The following is a 23,963-nucleotide window of genomic DNA, read 5'->3' as shown; positions in this document are numbered from 1 at the left end:
GTGCTAGAAGTGTGTTATGCTTTGGTCATCAGTGTCCTTAACTCTCTATTCCACTCTTAAAAGGGTGGGACTTTGAATCCCTTACAGAGATTAAGCAAAGTGAGAAAAGGATGTAAAGATGAACAATTTTCTTCCCTTCCTCCCGTCTTAAGAAGGCCATCAATCCAGCCTGTGTTGCCTTCATTACATTGTGCTTCCTGTCTGATGAAAATTACAGGTTTTAAGGAGCACTTTGAAATAATACAGGATTGCTTTGAAGGTGCTAAAAGAAGAGATACAGAAAAGATGGTGGTTGAGCAGTGTGAAGGTAGTTAGAAGGAATGACTATGGAGATGAAAGCTAGATGGGGAAATTACATGGAGTCTTGAAATGTGAGAGGTAAGAAGTGTGACGAAGTGACTGTTTCACATGGGATGAAGAAGAAAGAAGTGGAAAGTGGCAAGTGTCACTTGGAGGCAGGAGGTGTTCACAGAACCATGACATGGATAAGAGGTGGGAATGCCCCATGTGGAGGCAGAGAAGAAAGAATGGATTTATGAACACGTGGAAGAAAGGAGCTGAAGAACCTGAATGTTGCAGTAAGGTAAGAAGAAAGCCTTGTGCAGCTGTCAGCTATAGTGAGTGAGACAAGGTTAAGAAGGCAGACCTTAGTTTTTACACATCAAGTTGAAGTTAGAGAGTGGGTGAGAACGAAACCATCAGCTTAATCCATGGAGCAGCCCAGGGTGGTAAGAGAGAGGCTGCATAATTGTGTTGAAACCAGGGAGCTGCCAAACATCCAGGTCTGATAGCACACAGCAAGGAAGAGGAGAAGAGTGGAATTGCCACAATTAATGAAGAAACAATGGGAGGAACTGGAAGAGGTGCCAGGTAGATTTGCATAATTTTTGTGTGGACAGCAAGAGAATCCTGCAGAAGGAAAGCAATCATCTATGTGAACTGCAGGTAGGGTGCAAGCAACATGAGGATAACAAGCCTTAGAAATGACCAGAGAAGAAACTCGGCAGCAATTTTAAAATGCATGGAACAGAGAACAGAAATAAGGGAAGAGAGAAAGCTGTGAGCCAGCAAGAGTATGTAGCATTTTTCAGGAACAGAGGGACAAATAGGGAAGAGAAAGAAGTTTTTTTCAGGATTAAAAAAAACCTTATAGCTGAGGTAGTCTGGGTAAGTGAATAAAATATCAGAGCTGGGAAAGAATTTGACTTGCAGAATTTAATAATGATATGATACGTGATACAGGAACACCTCACTTTGGTTCTTAAGACTGGATAATGACTTTGTGACCTGTTTTATTGATTAACTGGGCACACATATTTTGAGAACTTCTGTCTCAATTCCTGGCTGATTTACCTACTGGGATGCACCACAGTAGTCCTGCAACTCTGCTCCCTAATTGTCCAGATGTGGGGCCTGTTGGAACACATTGCAGCTCCGTTGTGGTCCATGCACGCATTTCTTTGCCGTGTAAACCAAGATGCAGGGAGGAAGAGAACAGGATGTTAATGTGTACAGACACAAAGCTGGACCTGAAAACCCACGTGCACGTCCAGGCCCACTGCTGCGGAGGTGTCCACCCAAGGAATGTGGAAGCCTATAGAGTTCCTTTACAGCATTAACTTTTCAGAGCAGATCTGCAGCCTGATGTTTCACATTTCAGTAAGTTTTTCTGCTTTGCTTCCATGGAAACTTGAAAGCAGAGGGATGCTGTGTGTTGTCAATAGATGCTAAGGAAGTAGTTAAACTAGACAATAGCTTTTTAATTTTAATTTCAGATGGTGATGTAACAGTAAATTTTGAAACTTCAAATGGACACACCATAGCCATTAGTGAAGAAACCATACAGGAAGAAAATGTGGTAAAAGCCAGTGGAGATAATGGTACTTCATCAGAGAAAGCATCAGCATTGGAAGGAAAAAAAGAAGATCAAAAAGGTAAATGAACACATTCTTCACAAATTGCTTTTCATCTACTTAAAATATTAACATGTTCTTCCATTAGCACCAATACATGCTGTGAGTTCTGTTCTGCCACAAGGATGCCAGCAGAACCTGCCGAGAAGATAAGACTTGTGAAACATCAGTGTTTCATCACTGGTAGGCATGCATTTTACTGTGGATATAATAAGGTCATAAAGAGAAGCACGGTCTGAGCATGAAAATGTGTGCAGGGATGTTCGATTTCTAAATTCAGTGTGAGCCTTTCCTTGTAGCCATGGGCAAGCTTTGGTTTCAGGTTTTCCTTTTGTGAAAGAAGACACTAAGTGCATATGCATCACCTCGCAATATCATTGTAGAAGTGGCTCATGGGTTGAAAGTTCAAAACTGTTTAAGCCACTTAAAAAACACGTATCATTTTGAAAGTAGCTTCAGCAACTCATTCCTATTGGTTTTCATTAAATCTTAAACACTTGCAGTCCAACTCTTCAGAAATATTCAAGGGGCTATATCACTACCACAAACTGAACCTAGGTCATTTATGGAAAATGTACTTTATGACTATAGGGCTTTCCATGGATGAATTGCAGTAAATACTGCTAAATATTTAGCAGTCCCAAACTCCATATTAATTTTGTTACCTTTACTCAGATCTACTTTGGTAACAAGAGTTTGACTGAGTAAGAAAAAAGTAAAGATTAATGCGGAATTATAGGAATTGGACCAGTTTTATTTCTTTTCTCTAGCCTCTTGAATAATGCACCACTTCTTTTCCCTGTCAAAAAGTGTTCATAATGCTATTCCATTTATTGGATTTTCCTCGAGGAAAGAGCAAGGATACAAAAGATCAAGAACTTCATGGCTGGCCGTTAGACTGAGCAGCCTTTCTAATGTCTTCTAGTAACCTCTTCCTAGTGATGAATGAGGCTCTGGAGGTTGAGAGGCTCAGTTCAGCTAACACAAAAATTTGAATTCTTCTCTGAGCTATGTAAATCACTTGACTATGTAAAAAGTAGCTGGATGTCCAAGGAGAACTGCCTTTCTTATGAGATTTCTAGTACTTCCTGTCTCCCAACAAGGCAGAAATACAAGATTAGCCTTTTTTATGACATTTAAATAGGCCTATCTTTTGGTGCCAACTAGAACCAGATGTGTATTGGGTCAGGGGAAAAGAGTTATAAAAGCCATGGAAAACTCCTTTAAAATGGCTCAGGTTAACTTTGGGATTAGATCAGACCACATATTATTTTATGCATCCCTAAATACAGCCCTTTGGAACTGTCAGGTCTTGGAATTTTTCCTGAGGTACTGGTTTTTTTTAGAAATACGCATTTCTAACTATGTTGAAATCCCCTTTATCTGACTTTGCAGAATGTAGAACTCCAATGAAGCAGGAAAGGTTCAATATCTATTTCAAACACATTATTACACTCTGCACTCCCTATATGTTCTGTTGGCCTTATAGGGAGAAATTAAAAATGATTGCTGTACAGGAGTAGACTCAGTACAGAAGAATATATAACTATCACTCCAGTCCCTCTCAGAAAATGAAGTATATATGGAGGAGGGAGAAGGAAAACAAAAAATGAGCAAACTTGGTATTCTAGGCTTCATAGAACGTCTATATGACCATATAGAAGATGCAAAACACTTCAAGCATGCTTTACTCTTACATCTAAACGTGAAGTTTTTCTATGTGTAAACATCTTGAGTCTCCTGAAAAGGAACAAAATAGATTTATTGCAGGGGAATAGTCTGCCCAAAAAAGGTGTTAAGAGTCAATTCCACACATCAGCAACGGTGTTACACAGTGCAAATCCAGTACAACTCACTGGATAGTCATTGTGAATACACTTCAGTTATTCTTTACTTTATAGCACATTAAGCAAGAAGGTGAGCCAGTCTGTTGAACTCAGAGGAAGAGTAAGGCCCACTGCATCTCACAGATGCATCTCACCTGACAGATTAATCCCTGGTGATTTTTTATGGCCAATGCAGTAGGTATGCATTCCACCCATACCCACTGCAGAGTCAGGAATTAACAGCTGCAGAGTGAAGGTTTGCTGTTGCTTACAGAGCATCAAAATAAGAGCTGAAGGAGGAATGGATGCAAGGAGTTCATCTTTAGTGAGGCTAATGTTAGGCTTTTTAGAGTCATGAACTCTTATGTGTAAATCTTGAAGGAAGTTATATACACTTCCCACGTTTATAAGACCTGAAGACAGGATTAGTTCCTGCTCTTTAGTAGCACGGTGTGCTGCAGTTGCAACTCTGGCTGAATCAAAGTGTTCCAAAAAATACATCTCAGCCCCTGAAAGTTAGGAGATTATTTTGAAATGTTTTTATGAAATGGTGGTGGTCTTTACTTGCTCTCTTGTTCAAGTGGGTCTTGAAAATGCCTTTCTTATATAAATACGATGATGACTGCTGGAGCTGGAAGTTTAAAAAGAACAAGTGATACAGGCACATTGTGATAATATGGTGACAGTTGGCAGCAATGCATGGTAAAATGTGGAATATGTTGGGAATTAAAAGAAGTTAAAGGAAAAAAGTTGTTTCAGCATGAGCCACAGAAGTACAGTATCAACAGGGCAAACAATAGGCTCAGCCATGCAATGTAAAAATGAGATAAGCAGAAGCGAGTGAAGAAGACAACCCCTGAAAGCTGTTCCCTGTGCTGCCAGGCAGTTCCATAAACTGTGTACCCATCTGCTGCCTGTCAGCTCACAGGTGCCTTTCGTATTTGATGAAAAAATTCCCTTTGGCAATTTAAAAGTGTAACTGCTACTGTTTATAGTAATGATGAGATGTCAGTCATCCAAGTGGGGTGTTTAAAAGGAAATTTCTCCTTTATGGCAGGATAATAAGCTGGTGACAGTTTTACGTAAAACAGGTAATTGACGGATAAAGCTTTGCAGATGAGAAATCAGAGAAATCTTTTTCTTAGATCATTTATTCACATTATGTTTGTACTGGGTTGAGTTCTGAATTCTTTTCTTTTGTTTTGTTTTGACTAAGAAAAGTCACTAGCATCTTTCGCAGAAAATGAAGAGCTAAACTGTAGCCATTCTCTGTGAGCACCCTGGAAGGGACACAGAGCAGCGAGTAGGCAGGCAGCATGTCAGAGTACACCCTGGCTGCCTGGGCAGCAGATCAGACTGTACCGTCGTGCCAGGGCTCCTGACCTGTGGTGCTTGTCTGCAGTAGCCCCTGCAGACCCCAGCGCTCCAGGTTCCAGGTGGGGTATGAGCATTGCAAGAGGATTCAGGGAGTCTCTCTGCCTCCTGCCCCCTACAGCAGTGTTGGAGAAGACCAAAAGCCACATCAGTAGAATAGGTGTCAAAATTGTCGCTGTTTGCCTCCCGAGGTGTAGGGACATAGCATGCTGACCTAGTATGCGTGCTGCTCATTGTAAAACCTCCTGGTACTGTGTCAGAGCTGCTTTTCTCCTTTCCACCTTCCCAGGATGTCTCTGGCACACAGATGTACCAGAGAACCCTGAGTTTGTATCCGAGTTCAGTTTGTAAACTTAGGTCTTACTCATTTTTATTATAGCAAGCTAAGTATTCTCATGATTCTGGTAGATACTTCCACATTTCATTGTTAGCTTGGGCTTGAAGAAGTGAAAGGCTCAGTAACCATTAGCCAGATACCTCCTGGAAAAAAGTAATAAGAAGTTTCATTTTGCATATCGTCAGTCAGGTGTGTTAGATACTGCTTTGGTAAATAATTGCACTGCAGGTAGCCAGAGCTCTGTTGCAGATGCTGTGGGTGTTGTGGGTGACATGGAGCATAAGCTTCTGATCTGTTCCTATGCCATTTATAGCAGACTGATCCTCTCAGGTTTTCTCATGTCCTTCAGTGAAGGAAACAGTTTGTAGTCTTGTTTCCAAATGAATTCATGGGATACATGCACATAAATGTTTTTTCCCCACAGGATAACTCTCATATGAGAGCTGGCAAAGGTTCCACATCTTAGTATGTTAGGTTCAGAGGTTCTTTCCTCTATGCTTTGTCAGCTCTCCCTTAAATCTGCCATTAAATTTAATCTTCTATTTTCCTCATGGGAAACCAATAAAAAAGGTTGGAGACAAAAGCTCTGGTCTTATGAGCATGCATCATTGCTGACCAACGCTTTAGTTTGTCTGCCAAGGAATGTTCTTGAAAGTCAAATTTTCTAGATTCCTCTTCTCAGAGGTCTTTGCTTTGTTTCCCCAAAGTGGAACAAAACCTGTTGAATTTAAAGTAGTAACCCTTATCTTCCAGGGTCTCAGACAGGAGCCTGCTTTCTCTCAGAAGACTAATCCTGCAAACCACTCACTGTGAGAGACAAGGCAGACTTTCTTCTCTCTTGTGTGCCTAGCTGGCTTCCTACACTCCTGAGCTCTGTAGGTCATCGACATGAGCGCCATATATAAAAGGGGGTTTTTTTTGCCTGACTCCCAAAGAATTTCTCACTCCACCTGAGTTATTTGCTGGCTAAAACCAGTTCTTCTAAGAATAGTATATCTTCAATTCATCACCTGAACTATGTGAATGAGGCCGAATCCAAATCTTCTTAAAAGGAAAGCCACTCTAGATAAAGCTGTATTTTGGCAGAGACTGTCCACTAAGTCAGCCAGGCTCGTGACAGTAGGCTGACGTGAGAGGCACGGGCTTTCACCCGCAAAAGTTGAGTAGCAGAGGAAAGCTCCTGATTTGTAAAGCTGTTATTTTTTTTTCTTTTATTGGAAAGGTATCCTAATGTGGCTCCAGAAGTAAGATTGTAGAGGTGATTTTAATGAACTAACCACTGAATTACTTGAGCATATCTATACAGAAAGTATAACGGAATGTATAAGGCTACATGCCTTTCACTTTCCAAGTCTCCCATAGACCAAGAAATGGTAAAAGTATGTAGCTGACAGTGAGGATGTTTTAGGTATTCCCTTTTGATTTAACAGCTTACTTTTTATGCAAAAGTTGGACAGTTAGCAATTTAAAAAGACAGTCAGTGTTTTTTTTATCTTGGAACCAATGCAAAATATCTGAACATGGTTGCTTTAGGTCAGATGTTACACCTGTCCCTTTCTCCCCTCTCCTGTTTTCTACACTGTCTCTGTTACAAGACCTCTTGCACATGGTGCTGTTGAAATCATAAAGTAAGATCTGGAAGTCTGCAGACGTACAGATCTGCTCATCCATCTTCAAGAAAGATGAATTAAAAACTTCAGAGAGAGCGGCAAAAAGGATCATGAGACAGCTGTTCTTGTTGAGCCTAGCAAAATGGAGCCTGAGAGAGCCTGAGTGCATTTGATGAATGTAACAGGTTGGTATATAGCCAGGAGAGAGCATGGCTAAAGGACAATGCTGGCACAAGTAGAAAGGAATAAACAGTGGCTTGAAATACATTTAGACTGGAAATTAAAGGAAGCTTTCTAACAATTAGAATGGGTCTTTTCTTGAACACAATTTTAGTAGCAATAGCAAGAACAAAAAATGGAGCTGGTTATATCTGAAGTTTATGAAAGGATTTGTATGAGTTGACCACCTGCATCAGCATAGTCAATGGGTCCAAAATAGAGACAAAAGACACCTTGTCTTGCCCTGTGTCCCATGTTTCTGAGTGACAGCTTCCTGGGTTTTGATTAATGAAAACAGCTCTCTGCATAGGCTGGAGAGGAAACTCATGATTCTCAAAACTCTTACTGAGTTTCATTTTGCAGGGAGTCATCCTGCAAAAGACAACAAATCATACGTTATTTCCAACTTCCATTTTACATAGTGTTATTCCACTGAGTTGTGCTCATCTTCCAGAAGAAGGGTGCTTTGCAGTTGATGTAGATTATTCGTTTGCACTGCAGCACTACTGGTTTTCCATGAGCTAGCTTCATGTCACTGCTTTAGCTGTAGAAACAAAAATACCAGTATTGTATGACAAAATCCTGGGGTCGAAAAGCTTTGGCCTTCGGTTCCTTAGAAGTTCACAAAAGTAAAGAAAAAATTATTGTATTATACAACCCAGTCATGTATGGCTTCTGAAACTATACCCAGGATTTTCATAGGTCCATTTGGTCCAGAGTTTGTGAAAGGTCCCACATTTAGCTTCCAAAATAAGTCATCTGATTTTCCAGTGCATGTGGCACACTGGCATCTCTCTGAAAGTCTTTGAGACTTGATGAGTCCCCACAAGAGCTGTTGTATACTGAGTACTTTGTAACCCTGACCATCATTTAGGTGTTTACATGAGAGCACAGCTTTCTTAAGAGTCTGGCCCCTATCACAGTTTCTGGGAACAAGAAAATCTGGTCTCAAAGTGAGCTCTCTTGAAAATCTGGCCTTTGGAAAATTTATTCTAAACATAAACATATTATTGATCCAAATGCTTAATGAGACATTAACATTTGCTTTGCTTTCCTATTTGAAGAGTAATTTATAGGCAGATTGCTTTTACAGCAGGTATCTTGATCAAGGCAGCACTGAATAAAAGATACTCCTATCCGATGGTCTTTTGGAGACCTTTTGTTAAAAGGTCAGTTCGTGATGAACAGATGTCTACATTAAGAAAAACAACAGCAATAAAAATACATTGCAGCTGGTACTGAGGTACCTGGGGGATTGGACTGAACAAACAGATGGGTCTGAACTGATTCAGATGCCTCCTTGTTTTGGCAAAACATGCAAAAGAAAGAGCAAGCATGAAGGCCAAGGGTCCATATTCAAGCAGAATCATGTTAGGGAGGTACAATTACAACATAATTGTATCTTGAGTCATTTACAGACATCAGAGCATCCCTGTCACTGTTCAGGATCAAGCCACTGTTGCCATTATTTGTCTTACTACAGTACTTACGTATATACCAAGAATTTATTGTAGCGTCTTACATAAATGCAGAAAAACACAAAAAAGTTCCAATGGACTTGCATTGGAAGAGAGGACACTGTGGTTAGGCACTGAAAAACAAGAAGGGACCAAACCAGGATAACAAGCACAAAGCCGGCATCGGAGCAGAGGGGAATTTGAGGGAGGACGTCAGTGAATGTTCACAAAGCCTGAGGGGCAGCACAGGAAAAGCAATGAAAAGCGTCTTGCTTCAAAACTTGGCTTGTCGCTGGCAAAAGCTGGTATAATGGACTGGTCAGGTAGGAACTCGAAATCTGTATGTCAAGAGTAAATGAGAAATAGTTTGGGCAAGACCAGACTGACACTGAGGGCAGTCAAGTTTATATCTGATGAGATAAAAAGATGAAGCTAACAAAGATAAAAATGACAAAGCTAATAAGACACCAAGAGAGACAATATAGTCAAAGGCAATCATCTTCACCACAGCTTTCCTCATGGCGGTGAACAAAAAGAAGATTCATTGGTCAAGGCCAAGAAAAGGGCATGTATGTAATCAAGGGGCAGTCAAGACTCGATGAGAGCTGTAACTATCTAGCAGATAGGATGCTGCTGTGCAGAAAGAGTCTGCCAGTCTTTGGTATGATGTACGTAACAGTATGGAAAGAGCTGTTCTAGATAAAGATGATATCCCAGTGATGCCAAGGTATTTCGGTTAAGACCAATGTTATATAAATTGTCAGTTTTAATCACAACTGAAGTCTGCAAGCAAGAACTTTGATGTGAATGAACTGTTCCAATTTTCGTTTTCATTTATAATTTTTAGTTATTTCTCTAAAGAAAATTTGAAAATTATTAGTTGCTTGTTACTAGGATGTGTTTATTTGCAACTAAGTAAAGCTTTAGCCTTATATTTTGTACTTTTTTTCCTGAATCAGAAGATAAATTCTAATACATATTATTTAATCCACTATATAGTTTAATGTAGATTGACTGAGATTCTAAATAATTGCATTGTATTACTTTAGAATATGGTGAATGGTGTATTTCTTTTTACTAGGTTATCGTTCTCTTTTCAATATTTTCTCTACTAATATGACTGGAAACAAAACAAAGTAATGGTGTACAAGTACACAAGTTTTAAATTCTTTCCTATAGTAAATAAAATTAGCATGCCGGACACATAAGTAAAAGGTATATCAAATAATTGTTTACACTTAAAATTCTTTCTGATTATCATGTCCTTCAGGATCTTCAAAATACAAAATCTTCTTTTGCCATGTTTGTTACTAAAGAAATTAAAATTTTAAAATGTCCTGCTTTTTCAGAATTAAATCAGTTTTTCAACTTTGAATGAAGGTAGGTAGAATTTCACAAGGAAATGCTTTTTGCTATAAAAGAGGAGAGCAAAATGTAACAAATATGTATGTTTCTTTCTCTTCCAAAGTCTTTCTCTGGTGTAGAGTTCTTTCTCTGGAAAACAAAGAGGCAGTACAAGAATCTGTGCTCAAAAGAATCTGTTTGAAAGCTGTAAAAAGTTGCTACGCAATGGTTCTTGAAAAACATTAGCAAAAACATATTAGTCTATAATGGGCTGGAAATAAAGGAGGAAGACACTGGACAATTAGTGTTAATTCCTTCAGTTCATGAAGAGACGTATGTGTGCATGTTGCTTTTAATAACTGCAGGTGATGCATCGGGTTCATGTTAACAAGCCTTAAGCTAGAGGTTGAAAAGGCTTTGTTTCTGAGACGACGAATGTCATTGTTGTCCAACACATTATTTGTTTTTCATTTACTAATCTTAAAAATGAAAAGGTGCTGCCTACCTCTTGGGAATCTTTTACATGGGAAGGAAAAGAGCAGGAAAGGACAGGAGATCCAGGAATGGCCATTTAATGTGTGTAAGAGTGAGGCTCTAATAGGAACATACTGCAAGAAATAAATTGGTTTCCTCTCGAGTGATAAAAGAGACTCTTAGAAGTCCTTGCAATATTTGCTTGGTTCCTTTCTTCCCCAAACACTGGAGTTTTTAGTAACATGCAAAGAAAGCCCACGTGATTCTGATGGTATGCTCTTGCTTTTACAATACCATTTTCCTGGGTTTACGAAGGCTATCTTGCAACCAAATGGGCACAGAGTTGGTGTAATTGAGAAGATAAAGATTCCCATCTGGGAAGTTTAGATGTTCCCATCTGGGAACAGCTAGTCTTACAACCACAGCAATTATGTTGCAAAATTTTATGTTGACTATAAATGACTCACCTATATTAACATTACATTCGGCATTAAGTATGCACTTTTGAAGTGAATTTCCTGGTCATCCCCACTTACCCTTCTTTGGTTTGCAGAGCACCTAAACCAGGTTTCTTTCAGATGGAACTAAGCCAAAAGATACGTTCAGGAACTTGTGCTCCCACCACTACTGGGCATGCAATCTACAGATCTAGCCTGAAGCTAGTCCAAAGTCAAGTCTCCTGAAATGGACATTGTGGACACTGGGTCCTCAGTGCTACCTCTTTCACCCTACAGAGCCGTTCCTATTGCATGAGACAATGTAGATACAGTCCAAATTCCCATTGAGTAAGGAACTGCTGATTCTTGAAAGTGCAGTCTTGTAAGAGTATCCAAACAGCTTGCAGGAGAGGAGAGCATTCCCATGGCAAATATCCTATTTGAGTTAGCTTCATCTCTTTCTGAAGAGTAGAAATACCCTGGGGAAGATACCCAAAATAAAGTTGCTATTAGCAAGCAGTCTGCAGCGTAGGAGAATGGGTTGCTTCAGGGGAAAATTTCAGCTGCATAGCCATATTTGAACCCGTGGCTGAGAGAATGGCCCTGTTCACATTCAGATTCACATGAATCTGAGTTTTATTGCCTGTTGATCTCAGAGGGCTGGAAGGAAGCCGAGGGAATTTGTTAGAGGAGCAAATGGCATTTCCCTTGTTGAGTTTATAGCCAGCAGTCTAGTTGGGGATACTGAATGTTAAGGATGATCCTTGGAGGTCCAGAATAGGTAAGACTGAGAGAAGTGCTGGGCGAAAATCTTCAATGGGAAGGACTTGAATTGAGACAGACAGTAGTTTTTTTCTGAGTTATTACTTTAATAAGAGGCTAAAGATGAAGAAGTCTCTTTTGATTCCCAAGACCTCAAGCAGCAAAAAGTATTCATTGTTGTCAGGCTTGCTGTTGAATGTACATGGCGTATGTCTGTGTCAGTTGGCTTCTGTTCACTTTCTTATCCATAGACAGCACTACTGATCACTGCCCAGAAACACCGGCATCCCATGCTCCACCGCTACCCAAGCCTAAGCCTAAATCTAAAAAAGCTCCACTACCACCAAAAAATGCTATTGCTGCTTCCACCACCACCAGCCATAAGAGTAACGAAGCACCTCATGCTAAAAAAAAGGGAAAGGCTCCTGCTAAGCAGCCTCCTCTCCCACCACCCAAGCCAACAAGTCACAGTGCAAATCGAGAAGCTGGTGAGTACTGCACAGGCAGTGCCAGTTAGGGTGGGTGCATGTGCATGGGGGTGCTTGGCTTGGTCTTACGATAACTTCTGCCTTTGTACATAGCAGCATTACTAAAGAGCATGCCAGGGATGTTTTTAGCTAGCTTCCCACTGAGCTCTGGTTCTGCTGTCTGCAAACACCCTGGACAACAGACAAATCGCTTCACTGTTCAATGTACTTATGCACAACACCAAGCACATCAGAGACTATGTTGAATTCCCAGCTCAAGTGTGAATGCTGGGAACAAAACGACCCAGAGAACTGCTGAAGAATCAGCAGGGAAAAAGGTGACTTCTGAAACCAAATATAGGAGTTGCCCCAGAGTAAAATACCTTGGTCTTGCTGTAACTTTCTGCTGGAAATATCTACTATTCTGATTAATTCGACAAGATTACAAAATCTCAAAGAGGTAAAGGACAAAACCATGAAGACATCTTTAAAGACTGTTGAGTAGCAGTTGTTTTAGCTGCAAAAAAAAAAAGAATTCTAACTCATTAGAAATGGCCAGACTTCCCTGAGCTGGTTGATGGCTCACTGTGATTCTAAATATGCACTGGAAACGGAAAATGTCCATCATCAGGCACATACCAGATGTGTTTATCACTACACTTTCAAACTGAAATTGAGCAGTGATGCTAGATTGTAGATTATAGGTAGCTATTCTTAAAGTACTGATCTTGAGTTCGAATGATTGTAATTTAGATGATGACCAAAATGAAAACATCCAAATATAATTTGGACTCAAGCAATATTATAATGAATGGAGTGTATATATGCATTGGCCAACTTATACAAGCCTTGTGTTTTCAATCCTCTGTCAGTCTTTCAAAGCCCTTCAGTCCCTCCAGTTTTCTCTCCAAGTATACCTCTTCATAGCTTGTACATTTTGGCACATTTTACATTTGAAGCACATAGAAGAGGACTGTTTGAAAACATTGCAAGACTGCTAGAGTTACAATAATAACTTTGCCATAAAATATCCATTAACTTGGTATTAACTGTCCCTGCTACATCAGACAACCACAAGAATAAATATTTTGAAAACCCAGAATTTGCTGCTTGTATTTCACGTTCAGCTGGAAAACTCAGTTCTCAGGTGAAAGAACCTTATAACAGCAGACCTTTCAGAAATAAAACAACCCATCACATAAATGTTTAGACCAATGGTTGGTAACAAGCTCTCAGGTATCTCAGTTCTTAAAATACATTCAGATTCCAGATTTGTCTTTTAGTAGCCTTGCTGAAATTTTATGCAATGCTTGCAACCATATGGGTATAAAATACATCAATATATCCCTTATATAAAATAGTACATATTCTACTGGTGATTTCTTCCAACAGTAGGTACATCGTGTTCATTTGAAGTAGGGCAATACTTAATAAATAGAGCTGATCGAGAGCAGTATTTAGTACAAGAGGTTTATCAGATCCCCATGAAAGTGAACGCATGATGCAGCCCATGATCCATTCCCATGGAGGAGGAGTATGAGTAACAACTGAGCCGTGGCTCTCCTGAGGGCATCACAGCAGGTTTCCAAACTGAAATAGTGGAGTTGGGAGAAGGGGAACTTAAACGTAAGCATAGACATGTGCCAAAAGGCAAGTAACAGCCACGAAATTTTTCATTTAAACGGAATTCAAATCTTCTACTGAAAAAGAAGCATGACAGAAAATTGTCAGCCAGCCCAGTCAAAAGCAACAATAGCAACAGCACTTTTGACCCACATGAAAGTGTAGGGGGGATTTTCCCTGGGAGAAATCTTTCAAGTTGCTGTATCTGATTGTAGGTCCAGAAAGGTTCTGAGAATAATGTAAGGGTTTTTCAATGGAAACATCTTGTGACATTTTCCCAGCAACAATTATAGTGTGGCTGTATTATGCTGGTGTTCTTAAGTGTAAGCATGTAACTGGTTCTGTTGTCCTCCAGCCTGTGTGTAAGTGCTTTGCTGGGTCAGAACCAGAGCCCTTTCTCACTACCATCCACTTAGGCAGTAAGGTTTCTGCTAAATAATATGCAGGTTGGAGCTACCATCTATTTCCACTGCAATTACGAACTGCTGCCTGTACCATTTCTTTGCCTCCTTTTGATTTGCTGGTAAGTTAAGTCAGTGATTTGTAGTTGATGTGGATGATTAGTGCAGTATCAGTAGATTCTGTACTGTGCCCTTTACGCTTACCTTGCAGCACAAAGAGGAACAGTGATTTGCCTGAAGTCACGAGCTTCTGCGGATTTTTCCAGATGTACTGAAAGCCTCACAGCACTCTAAATGTTTATAAACCATAGCATTCGGCTACAGAAGAGAACAGTATAATGTGTCTTCTGAATTATTTTCCATCTTCTTTGAGACCGAGAACAGTCTCACTGTGAAAGCTATTTTTATATCGTGAGCTTATTATGGCCAGTATCTGTATTTTGGTTCTATCCTAATCTGCTGGGGTTTTGTTTTTATTTAAATGCTTATAAGTAAAGTACGCTTTTCAGCAGATTTCTATTACAGCTTTCTGTTTTACTCGATAAGCTTAGCCACAAGGCTGCTGTGTAGCTTTATAATGTTTTCATTTGTTCTCTTGAGGTTAATGCATTTTTACTAGAGCAGAAGTGTTTTGAGTTGGATGCATTTTGTTGAAAAGGACTGAATCGTTAAGATGGTTGTCATTTTTATTGCTTTTTAAATGAAAGTCAGAAGTCTGAAGCTCCTAGTGCAGATGATGGGCGCATCAACACAGCAATCAGAAACGTGACTGGCATGCACATGGGCATGCAGGCTAGCTGAAATCTCTTGCAAACTTGGGCATTGATACATTTATGCTTCAATATAGTAAGTATCGCAGGCTTAAACAGCAACATCACTGGCCAGCTTGTACAGCTAGTGTCAAAACTTTGCGTCACTACATTTTCGAGGCTACTTCGAGTTGGTCACTGGTAAGACGAAGACCTCCAGTATATACAGGAGGCCTTTAGTGCCTTCTCCCTTGTGGACATCATTTGTGTAGAGTGAGGTCAGTTGTTTCTGTCTCTGTTTTATGGACATGCCCAGCTGGACCTGAAAGTACATCTTGTTTTGTTGTCCTCTGCTGCTTGCCATTAACTAGGAGCACACCACTTGCAATAACACTGTGAAAGGTAATTAACTGATATACGTAATGGTTCATTGAAAAGCTTAAGGAAAATCATGGTGTTCTCCTAGTGCTCAGACCAAAAATTCACGTAATAGAAAAGGTCAGGCAGTTTTCTCTGTCTGGTAGCAATGTTTTCAAATAGGGCACTAAACACATTTGGAATAAGTAGTGGACTTTTTAGATGACGTCCAGGCAAGTTGTAATGGGTCAATGCAGAATGCTCGAGTCAAACTCTCACCCATTGGTGAGGTGGATCCCCTCCACTGTTCTTGGGCAAGTATTCATCGCTTCAGTTTTTCCCACCTCAGAGGTGAAATTTGAACGGCAACATTTACTCGTCTCAAGCATATAGATGAAGGATTGTAGAAGTATCAAGTATAATTTTTTTCATTTTTTAAATATCAGCATACATCAATCCATGCAGAAGGAACAGTGCAAAAATCATATAGTTGCAAGACTGTAAAATGCTTTATCTTTTCTTATTTTAGCTAGTTCCTCTCATGCAAAAAAACCACCAGTTTCCAAGTCCTCTTCATCACCATCTCCTTCGTCCACATCATCTCATCCCAAAGCCTCTAAGGAGACTTCCAGCAAATCGGGCACATCAGGGACTCCCAGGGGCAAGAAGAAACCTGGGAAACAGTCAGCCCCACGAACAGCGCCGGATGGGGCTGCTTCTTCCCCCTCAGGTGCCGCAGCCAACAGGTTGGAAGCAAAGGCAGAAAAACCCGAGCCTGAGCAACCTTCCATAGATATTTCTGAAACAGAGGATGCAGACCAACTGAGCAAGCTCATTGTCCCCCCTCCTCCCACCGCTGCCCCTCCTCCACCTCCACTTCCACCTCCTTTTCCTGCTGCAGCCGGTCAGCCCGCTGTCTCCTCAGATGCCCAAGATGTGTCAGATGGCTGCGTGGCAGGGCCAGCTGTCCCTGGATCAGATACTAAACCTCTTCTGCAGACTGAGCATGGCACAGATGAGAGCCTGAGCAGTATGGCCCTAGACGGCGGTCCAGATGCTAGTGAAGAAGACACAAAAAGGTAAGACGGTATGGCTGTCATGGTTAAGTGGTAAGACCCACAGCTAAGGAAGCCACATTTCTTCTCATAAGAGACACTGTAAGCACGTGGGGATCTCTTCTGTTCTGCTGACTTGTAACAGTTTGTGTCCTTTTCTTGGAGGCCCAGGGCAGTGTTGCATCCCAGCACAATTTGTTGTTCGCCAATGTCTTTGAGCCATTCGCCTGCAGTACCTCATGTTTCCCCAGGTCATTGCTCATAACCTGCCTCCTACGTCATTCCGTGGCTTAATGTGACCACTGCAGTCAGCAGCTCAGCTAGTAGCTGATAACACTTTTGTTTCTTTCTCATAAAGGCAAACAAGAAATGATGCTGAATTACAATTACATACTTTTTTTGTGGATATCATTAAGTATCTCACTGCTAAAGCTCTCAATTCAATAGCTGAATTTACTTGCAGACTTGAAAATGACAGTTTCAGGCTTCAGTTAGTAGGTGTTTGGTCTGTTGCTGCCTAATAGCTTGTCTAAGTCTCAGATACTATAAAATTTAGTCAAGATCAAGGTCATAATTACATTTTTTAAGCAAAATAGCTGGCAGCAAAAAAGAAGCTGGCTTATTAATCTGTCTTTTTCCTGCCATGAGAACCAGCATCTTTCATAACAACCCAAGAGAGTTTAGTCTAGATGCCAGTGGCTTAGAGACTTTCCTTTAAAGTCTTGCTGGTATCTCTGTGCTAGCATTACGTTCCTGTGCTGCTTCTCCCCTTGTTCTACCCTTCCTTTACATAAAGATTTTTGCAAGGCAGAGAGCACTCTGTTGCTGATTTCCATGTTCATCAGTGATGGGCATGAACATTTTGGACTCAGCAGCAGTAAAACTGTATTTACAATAATAGAGTTAGGCTTTCAGACCAGGAAGCTTTGCACTCCTATCCGCTCTCCGATTCGCTTCTCTCACCCCCAACTTTATGAGCCGTTTTTCTTTTCTTGGTAGCTTTTGTGTACTATTGGTCCCATCCCACAAGAAATAAAAAAGAATCAGGATTTTTCTTTATACAGGCTTTGCAGCATGTCATTCCAGACTGTTTGCAGTTTTTTTCCTAACATGCATACATACAGATAAGTATACACATACACATACTTTATATGTGTTTTATATATGTACTTTTTAGAAAGAGAGAAGTTAGTTTGAGTAACAGAACTTTTGTTTTCATACTTGCTTATACAGTCTGTCTCCCATTTGTGTTCTGTACTGCTTGCATTAATGTGACACCGTGTCTGCTTCTGAATTAACAGCTTGGCTACCAAAGAAGACCAAGAAGTGGAGGCATCTGACCAGGCACACTCTGAACTGGTGGAGGAGGCTTCTGATGATGCTGCCCCTCCTGAGAGTGAAAGTAGCAGAGAGAGCCACAGCAGCGACTCAGACTCTGATGGACCGATACTGTACACAGATGATGATGATGATGATGACGATGATGATAATGCAAGTGCTGAAAGTAAGCCCCTGACAAGAAGGGTGTGCTGGGAAGGGGTGGCCACCTTCAAATATATCTAATATGCATGTTTGGCCTGGGCTGGCTTAGAGAGCCTACTAAGCTGCTGTGATTGCATCCAGATTGCTAACTGGAGCTTACTGGTTGAGTGTAGTCCAAAGACATCTGCACCCTGCAAGATTTTGTGCAGCTGCCTCCATTAAACTGTGGCCTTCAAGAGAGCAAAGACTTTGGGATGGAGCTGCTAGCAAGCACATCAGTCCATGGGTGATTCTGTTCTAGGATCTGGTTCTCTGGCAGGGCATCCCGCCAAGAAGTTGCAGGCTACCTTTTGCACATTGTGTTATGTGAGCATGCCTGACCCATGCTAGTGCAAAGTAAAGAGAGGAGGGTATGGCTGCATGGGATGGTTTTAGATGATCTAATATTTTACCACTCCTGAGAAATGAGTGTTCTGCTTCTCCCAGACAGTTGTGATCAGAAACCTGCTGGGGCCCATGCAATGGTGGGAGCAGATGAAGCATTGCACGCATGGGAGTGGAGGTGGGAGGAGCAGGTTCAGGAGAACATGAGGGTGGCACAAGGCCTCCATGTTAGGGCATCAGCGAGCCATTGATTTGGCTTGCCCATGTCATGAACCGCTACTGTTAAAGCACCAGTGTAGCTTTCAACTGAATTGCACTAGAAATCCCAGAGTTTCTTGTGGGAATAACAGGCAGGGGTGGACAACAGAGGAGGCCCATCAGTCAGCAGCTTCTCTGTCTGAAAGTCATTTATTCCTCTTTGATCAGGGTGTTTTTAAGCATTGGACCTTAGCAGACAGAGCGGATCACAGTGGATTACTTCTAAGTTTACAGCTTTGAAATTTCATCTGGGGTCATGGCTGTATCATCACCATATATCATTTGGCAGAAGTCCTTGCTACTGCTGAAGGGGGTTGTGCTGCCCACCCTCTGCCTCATCCCTGCTCCCAGCTGTTCTTTTTTCCCTTAGGCCACCGCTCATGTTTGGTTTTGCAGTGGTGGCTGATTTGCAGGTGAATCAGTTCCCTGATCCAGCTCACCACATGGTTGCACCTTTGCTGGAGCAAAGGACGTGGCAGCAACAACCTGTCAGGGGTAGAGAGGAGGGCAACCCTACCCCTACCACCTGCAGGGTAGCTTTATGTCAGAATAAAATGACCATCAAACCATGGCTTGAGAGCCTTGCCTGTAGCCATTCAGGAGGAGGTGCTTCGCTGTGCACCTTAGTGAAGAAGGCCTGAACACGAAAGTGCTGTGTACTGAAGGGGGATGAGGGAAAATGTACTTTTTTTTTTTTCCTTGGACACTGGTGCAGCAGAAGGTGAAGTGCCAGCTAGCTCAAGAGGCTGAAGTCTTCTGCAGTTCTGTGTTTGGTTTGAATATGATCCAAAAATTCATGTATTCAGACAGCAGTATGGTGTCTTATGAGAAGCGAGCTGGGAGCCTGTGGTCTTACCAGACTGTCTAACGTCATGAAAACCTGCCAGCCTAGGACATATGTAGCCCCCTCGGTCAGAATATCAAGAGACAAGGGAAGGACTAAAGGCTGTGAAAAATATGCTTCCTTCCACAGCTGGCTGAAGTTAACACTGGCAAAATTGCACGGCCCTTGTCCCTAATGTATCTGCTTTATGGGTAAACAGATTGCTTCAGAGCCTGGGGGTTCCTGCCTAGGTTACTTTACAAGCACTCAGAGCACTTTCCTAAACTGTATTTTTTGTTTTAATTTACAAATTAGTTAAAGATGAAAAGCACTATACAAGAACTAAGTGATGTTAGATTGAAAAAAAAAAAAAATTGAAAGAATGAGGGAAAAGATGAGAGAACGAGACTAAACCACTTAAGGCTGAAGCAAAAGAGCAGCAGGTTGCTAAATATACTAAGTAGATAAATAAACCAACCTGTATCAGACTTCAAAGACACTTAAGTGTAGATTTGTCATTTTTATCCTATCACTTCACAGATGACAAGTGATGTTTGTAAAACTCCTCTATCAATTTGGCTGGTAGCTTTTTCATCCAAGCCTGTCAGCTTTTTAGTGTTGTGAACTGAGCTAAAACTATTTTTCTTTTGATGTTAATTAAAATTCCTCTCCTGCGTGTGGGAACAAGGCTGCTTTGGGGAGGTATTAAAGTTCTTACTCAGAGTTTGTGTCTGTAACCTAAGCACGGATGAACTAAATCTACCCTCCTCCTCCTTTCCTCAGGCTCTTTGGCAAGTAAAATTCGTCGCAGGGATACTCTTGCTATCAAACTTGGCAACAGACCATCTAAGAAAGAATTAGAAGACAAAAACATCTTGCAGCGTACATCTGAAGAGGAGAGGCAGGAAATCAGACATCAGATTGGAACGAAGCTAGTGAGGTATCAGTGGCAGGGTAAATGTGGTTTCACTGGGCAGAGGTGGAAGAAGAAAGTCAAGAACACTGGGTTCACATTTTAAATGCAGCCCAATATGTGGTGCAGGATCTTTGTGGTACAACTGCCTGGAAAACAGTATTTTTATTTCTCAAAAAACTTTAAAATGTCAATAATGCATTTTTGTTTTGCAAGAAACAAACCTGAGAGCTTCTGGGTTTTTGGGTTGTTTGGTTTGTTTTAAAAAGAGGAAGAGAATAAGAGTGACTCAAGAATAATCAGTGCCATGGTTCAAGCTTTTTCTCACATTGGTTAGCAGGGACTTGCACTTGTGTATCCCCATCTCAGACAGAGTAGTAGTTCCTGACACACAGAGCATGCCTGTGCATGTTTGGCCCTCCCCATCCTCCCTCTGCTCTTCAACTCCTTCATTATTCACGTGCTGGTTCCAGCAAAAGAAGCGGAGGGAGGCTGACTTTGTAGGTCAGTGTTTAGTGTTTTACTGTGCTCCCCTCTGAGGCATGTCTTTCTCTTCCTGTTTAACTGCTATGGGATATATGTTACTTTCTCTTCCTGGACTTGAGCACATCGCATAAAAAAGACTAATTTTCACTTGCATTTTTACAAGCATTTTAGAAAAAGTCCTCATAAATGTTAATTTTGGCTTTGATGGTCTCTGAGAATAGACTACAACATGTCTGGATTTTTCCAGACCTGTCCTTGTCCTTGTCCTTTCCCACAGGATTCTCCTGGAGAAACTGGCTGCTCATGGCTTGGACAGGCGTGCTTTTTGCTGGGTAAAAAACTGGCTGGATGGCCAGGCGCAGAGAGTGGTGGTGAATGGAGTTAAATCCAGTTGGTGGCCGGTCACAAGTGGTGTTCCCCAGGGCTCAGTACTGGGGCCAGTTCAGTTTAATATCTTTATCAATGATCTGGATGAGGGGATTGAGTGCAACCTCAGTAAGTTTGCAGACAACACCAAGTTGGGTGGAAGTGTTGATCTGCTGGAGGGTAGGAAGGCTCTACAGAGGATCTGAACAGGCTGGATCGATGGGCTGAGGCCAATTGTATGAGGTTCAACAAGGCCAAATGCTGGGTCCTGCACTTGGGTCACAACAACCCCATGCAATGCTACAGGCTTGGGGAAGAGTGGCTGGAGAGCTGCCTGGCAGAAAACAACCTGGGGGTGCTGAATATGAGCTGGCAATGTGCCCAGGTGGCCAAGAAGGCCAATGGCATCCTGGCTTTTATCAGAAATAGCGTGGCCAGCAGGACTGGGGAAGTGATTGTCCCCCCGTACTCGGCACTGGTGAGGCCGCACCTCGAGTCCTGTGTTCAATTTTGGGCCCCTCGCTTCAAGAAGGACACCAAGGCAACAAAGCTGTGAGGGGTCTAGAGCACAAGTCTTATGAGGAGCAGCTGAGGCAACTGGGGTTCCTGGAGAAAAAGGAGGCTGAGGGGAGACCTTATCACTCTCTACAACTACCTGAAAGAAGGTTGTAGTGAGGTGGGGGTCAGTCTCTTCTGCCAAGTAGCAAGTGATGGGACAAGGGGAAATGGCCTCAAGTTGTGCCAGGAGAGGTTTAGATTGGATATTAGGAAAAACTTCTTCATCAAAAAGGTTGTCAGGCACTGGAACAGGCTGTCCAGGGAAGTGGTTGAGTCCCCATCCCTGGGGGTATTTAAAAGACGTGTAGATGTGGTGCTTAGGAACATGGTTTAGTGGTGGACTTGGCAGGGCTACGTAAATGGTTGGACTCAATGATCTTAAAGGTCTTTTCCAACCTAAACGATTCTATGGTTCTGTGATTCTATGATTGTTTCTCCTGTGCTCAGAAATGTTGTCCAGGCAGATTTGGAGGATGTCCTGTGTTTGTTGGAGATTCCCAGATACTGGGTAGTCCAGCCAGTACTGCTCCAGTACAGAGTACGGCAGTCCTGCATCAGCACTTGGAAGATGAGCTGAGTTGCTCTATAAATCGGGTGGTTGGCTAAGTCATTTATTTCATCCCTTAACCATAAGAGTGATACATCTATTGTGTAGAGCCCAAGGGTCATTTTTCTTCTGCTAGTCAAGCGGCATGGTTGTTACCACCACTTTCCTTACCAAATCCCATCTCCAGTGATCAAGTCCTGCTTGTTGGTGCTCCCTCGGGGGCTTGAACTGCAGAAGCTGCTCCGGTCCCTGTCCTGAGCTCCTTGCACAGGGACATTGCTGGTTCTGCTGGAAAGCTGGCACGCTCTCCACGCAGCTCTGCTTTGGTGGCAGGAAACAACATCCGTGCATGTCAGGGCTGTGCTCATGCCTGGAATCACAACCAGGTTTGACACCAGTTCCTTAAAAATTCCTGGCGTGGTGGTCAGCACCTGGCAGCGTCGAGGTCTGATGGGAAACCTGTTCCCATAGTTGGATCAGGGTTGGGTCAGGTCCCAGCCTGGGACTTCCTACAGCCAGGGCTGATCACTTGGGGTAAACCTGCTGGTCCTCCCCGCCAAATCTGAAAGTCCAAGCACGGTTTGAATGAGATGGGTTTCATGAGGTCGAAGATAACCTGTAGTGAACCGTGTGAGGTGTGCTGGACAGAGAGTCATCTATCTTTAACACATCTGCAAAATTAATTTTACTGCTGAAATTTTTCTTGCTCCTTTTCTCAAGTGAACCTGTTTAGTAAACATAGAGACAATATCAACCTTGTTCTCCACTATACAAACCAGAAAATTAATATCTCAGGTTTTGGTTTTTTTTTAATGGCAGTTGTTATATATAGGTAACTAAATAAAAGTAACTTTCAGTTAAAACTCCCAATTGAATTGTACGTACAAATCAGTGAGGAATGCACAGCTTTTTTTTTTTTTTTAATAATGAATAGGATTTGCATTCAAAATATCTGAGAATAATCTTACGATTGCACAACTTATAATTATGGTGCTTGGGGACAAAAAAGGTTTATGAACTCTTTCATAAAATTCTAGCTGTAAATGAGGAATTTAAATTTGCTGGTACAATTTCTGTAATATTATGCACATATCAGTTATTTATGTGTTCGAGTGGCAATAGTACATCTTTTAAAACAAATGGCCACTCGGTACTGTGGTTACATGCACAGTTATAACTGTGTCTGGAAATTACCTGTGTTGTTGAATACCTCTGCTGGCAAAGAATAGCATGGCCATATGAGAAACACCCTTTAAGCTGTATTACAAATCGTAATGTGTTCTTTGGATCTGGTTTTAAATCAGTCACTTTGTTCTCACAGGAGACTTAGCCAGAGGCCTACAACTGAAGAGCTAGAGCAAAGAAATATCCTAAAGCGTAAGTATTTTATTCAGCTTTCAGCTAGTATTTACTTAGAAAGTGAGCATATGTTGGATTCATATGGAAGCCTGTCATTGTTGCTCTAGTGTTAGAGCCATAACTGCAGAGAAATTATGTTCTAGAAAATAAGGTGTCAACACTAGATCTATATACTAACCTGTAATAGTAGCTGTGAAAATTGCATATATTCAAGATGCTGAATTTTGCTTGTCTCAATCCTGCTTCTTGAAGCTGGTCCCAAAGACCAGGAATGACTTAGATACCCCTTAGAAGCAGTTCTAGGCTGGTTAAACTTCTGCCTAGGGTGGCGAAACACTGGAACAGGTTGCCCAGAGAGGTGGTAGATGCCCCATCCTTGAAA

General features: G+C 41.6%; 1 protein-coding gene across 4 annotated transcripts in view; it reads left to right on the top strand.

Annotated features, from left to right (window-relative positions):
* PHACTR2 (phosphatase and actin regulator 2) overlaps positions 1-23,963 on the top strand; it is a 145,002-nt gene that overhangs the window by 102,084 nt on the left and 18,955 nt on the right. For 3 of the 4 annotated variants that reach the window (XM_087777387.1, XM_087777389.1, XM_087777388.1), the window contains exons 4-9: positions 1,776-1,934; positions 12,005-12,241; positions 15,880-16,429; positions 17,707-17,909; positions 20,136-20,292; positions 23,544-23,599. In XM_087777387.1, coding sequence (XP_087633513.1) covers positions 1,776-1,934; positions 12,005-12,241; positions 15,880-16,429; positions 17,707-17,909; positions 20,136-20,292; positions 23,544-23,599 — 1,362 coding nt within the window. The remainder of the gene's footprint in view (positions 1-1,775; positions 1,935-12,004; positions 12,242-15,879; positions 16,430-17,706; positions 17,910-20,135; positions 20,293-23,543; positions 23,600-23,963) is intronic. The other variant, XM_087777390.1, reaches the window with a different exon arrangement.

This window comes from Nipponia nippon, unplaced genomic scaffold, assembly GCF_047370975.1.
Source record: "Nipponia nippon isolate SJK-2023a ecotype South Korea unplaced genomic scaffold, ASM4737097v1 scaffold_4, whole genome shotgun sequence".
Lineage (NCBI taxonomy): Eukaryota > Metazoa > Chordata > Aves > Pelecaniformes > Threskiornithidae > Nipponia > Nipponia nippon.
Note: the sequence above shows the minus strand (reverse complement) of the source record. Positions and strands in the feature narration are given on the sequence as shown.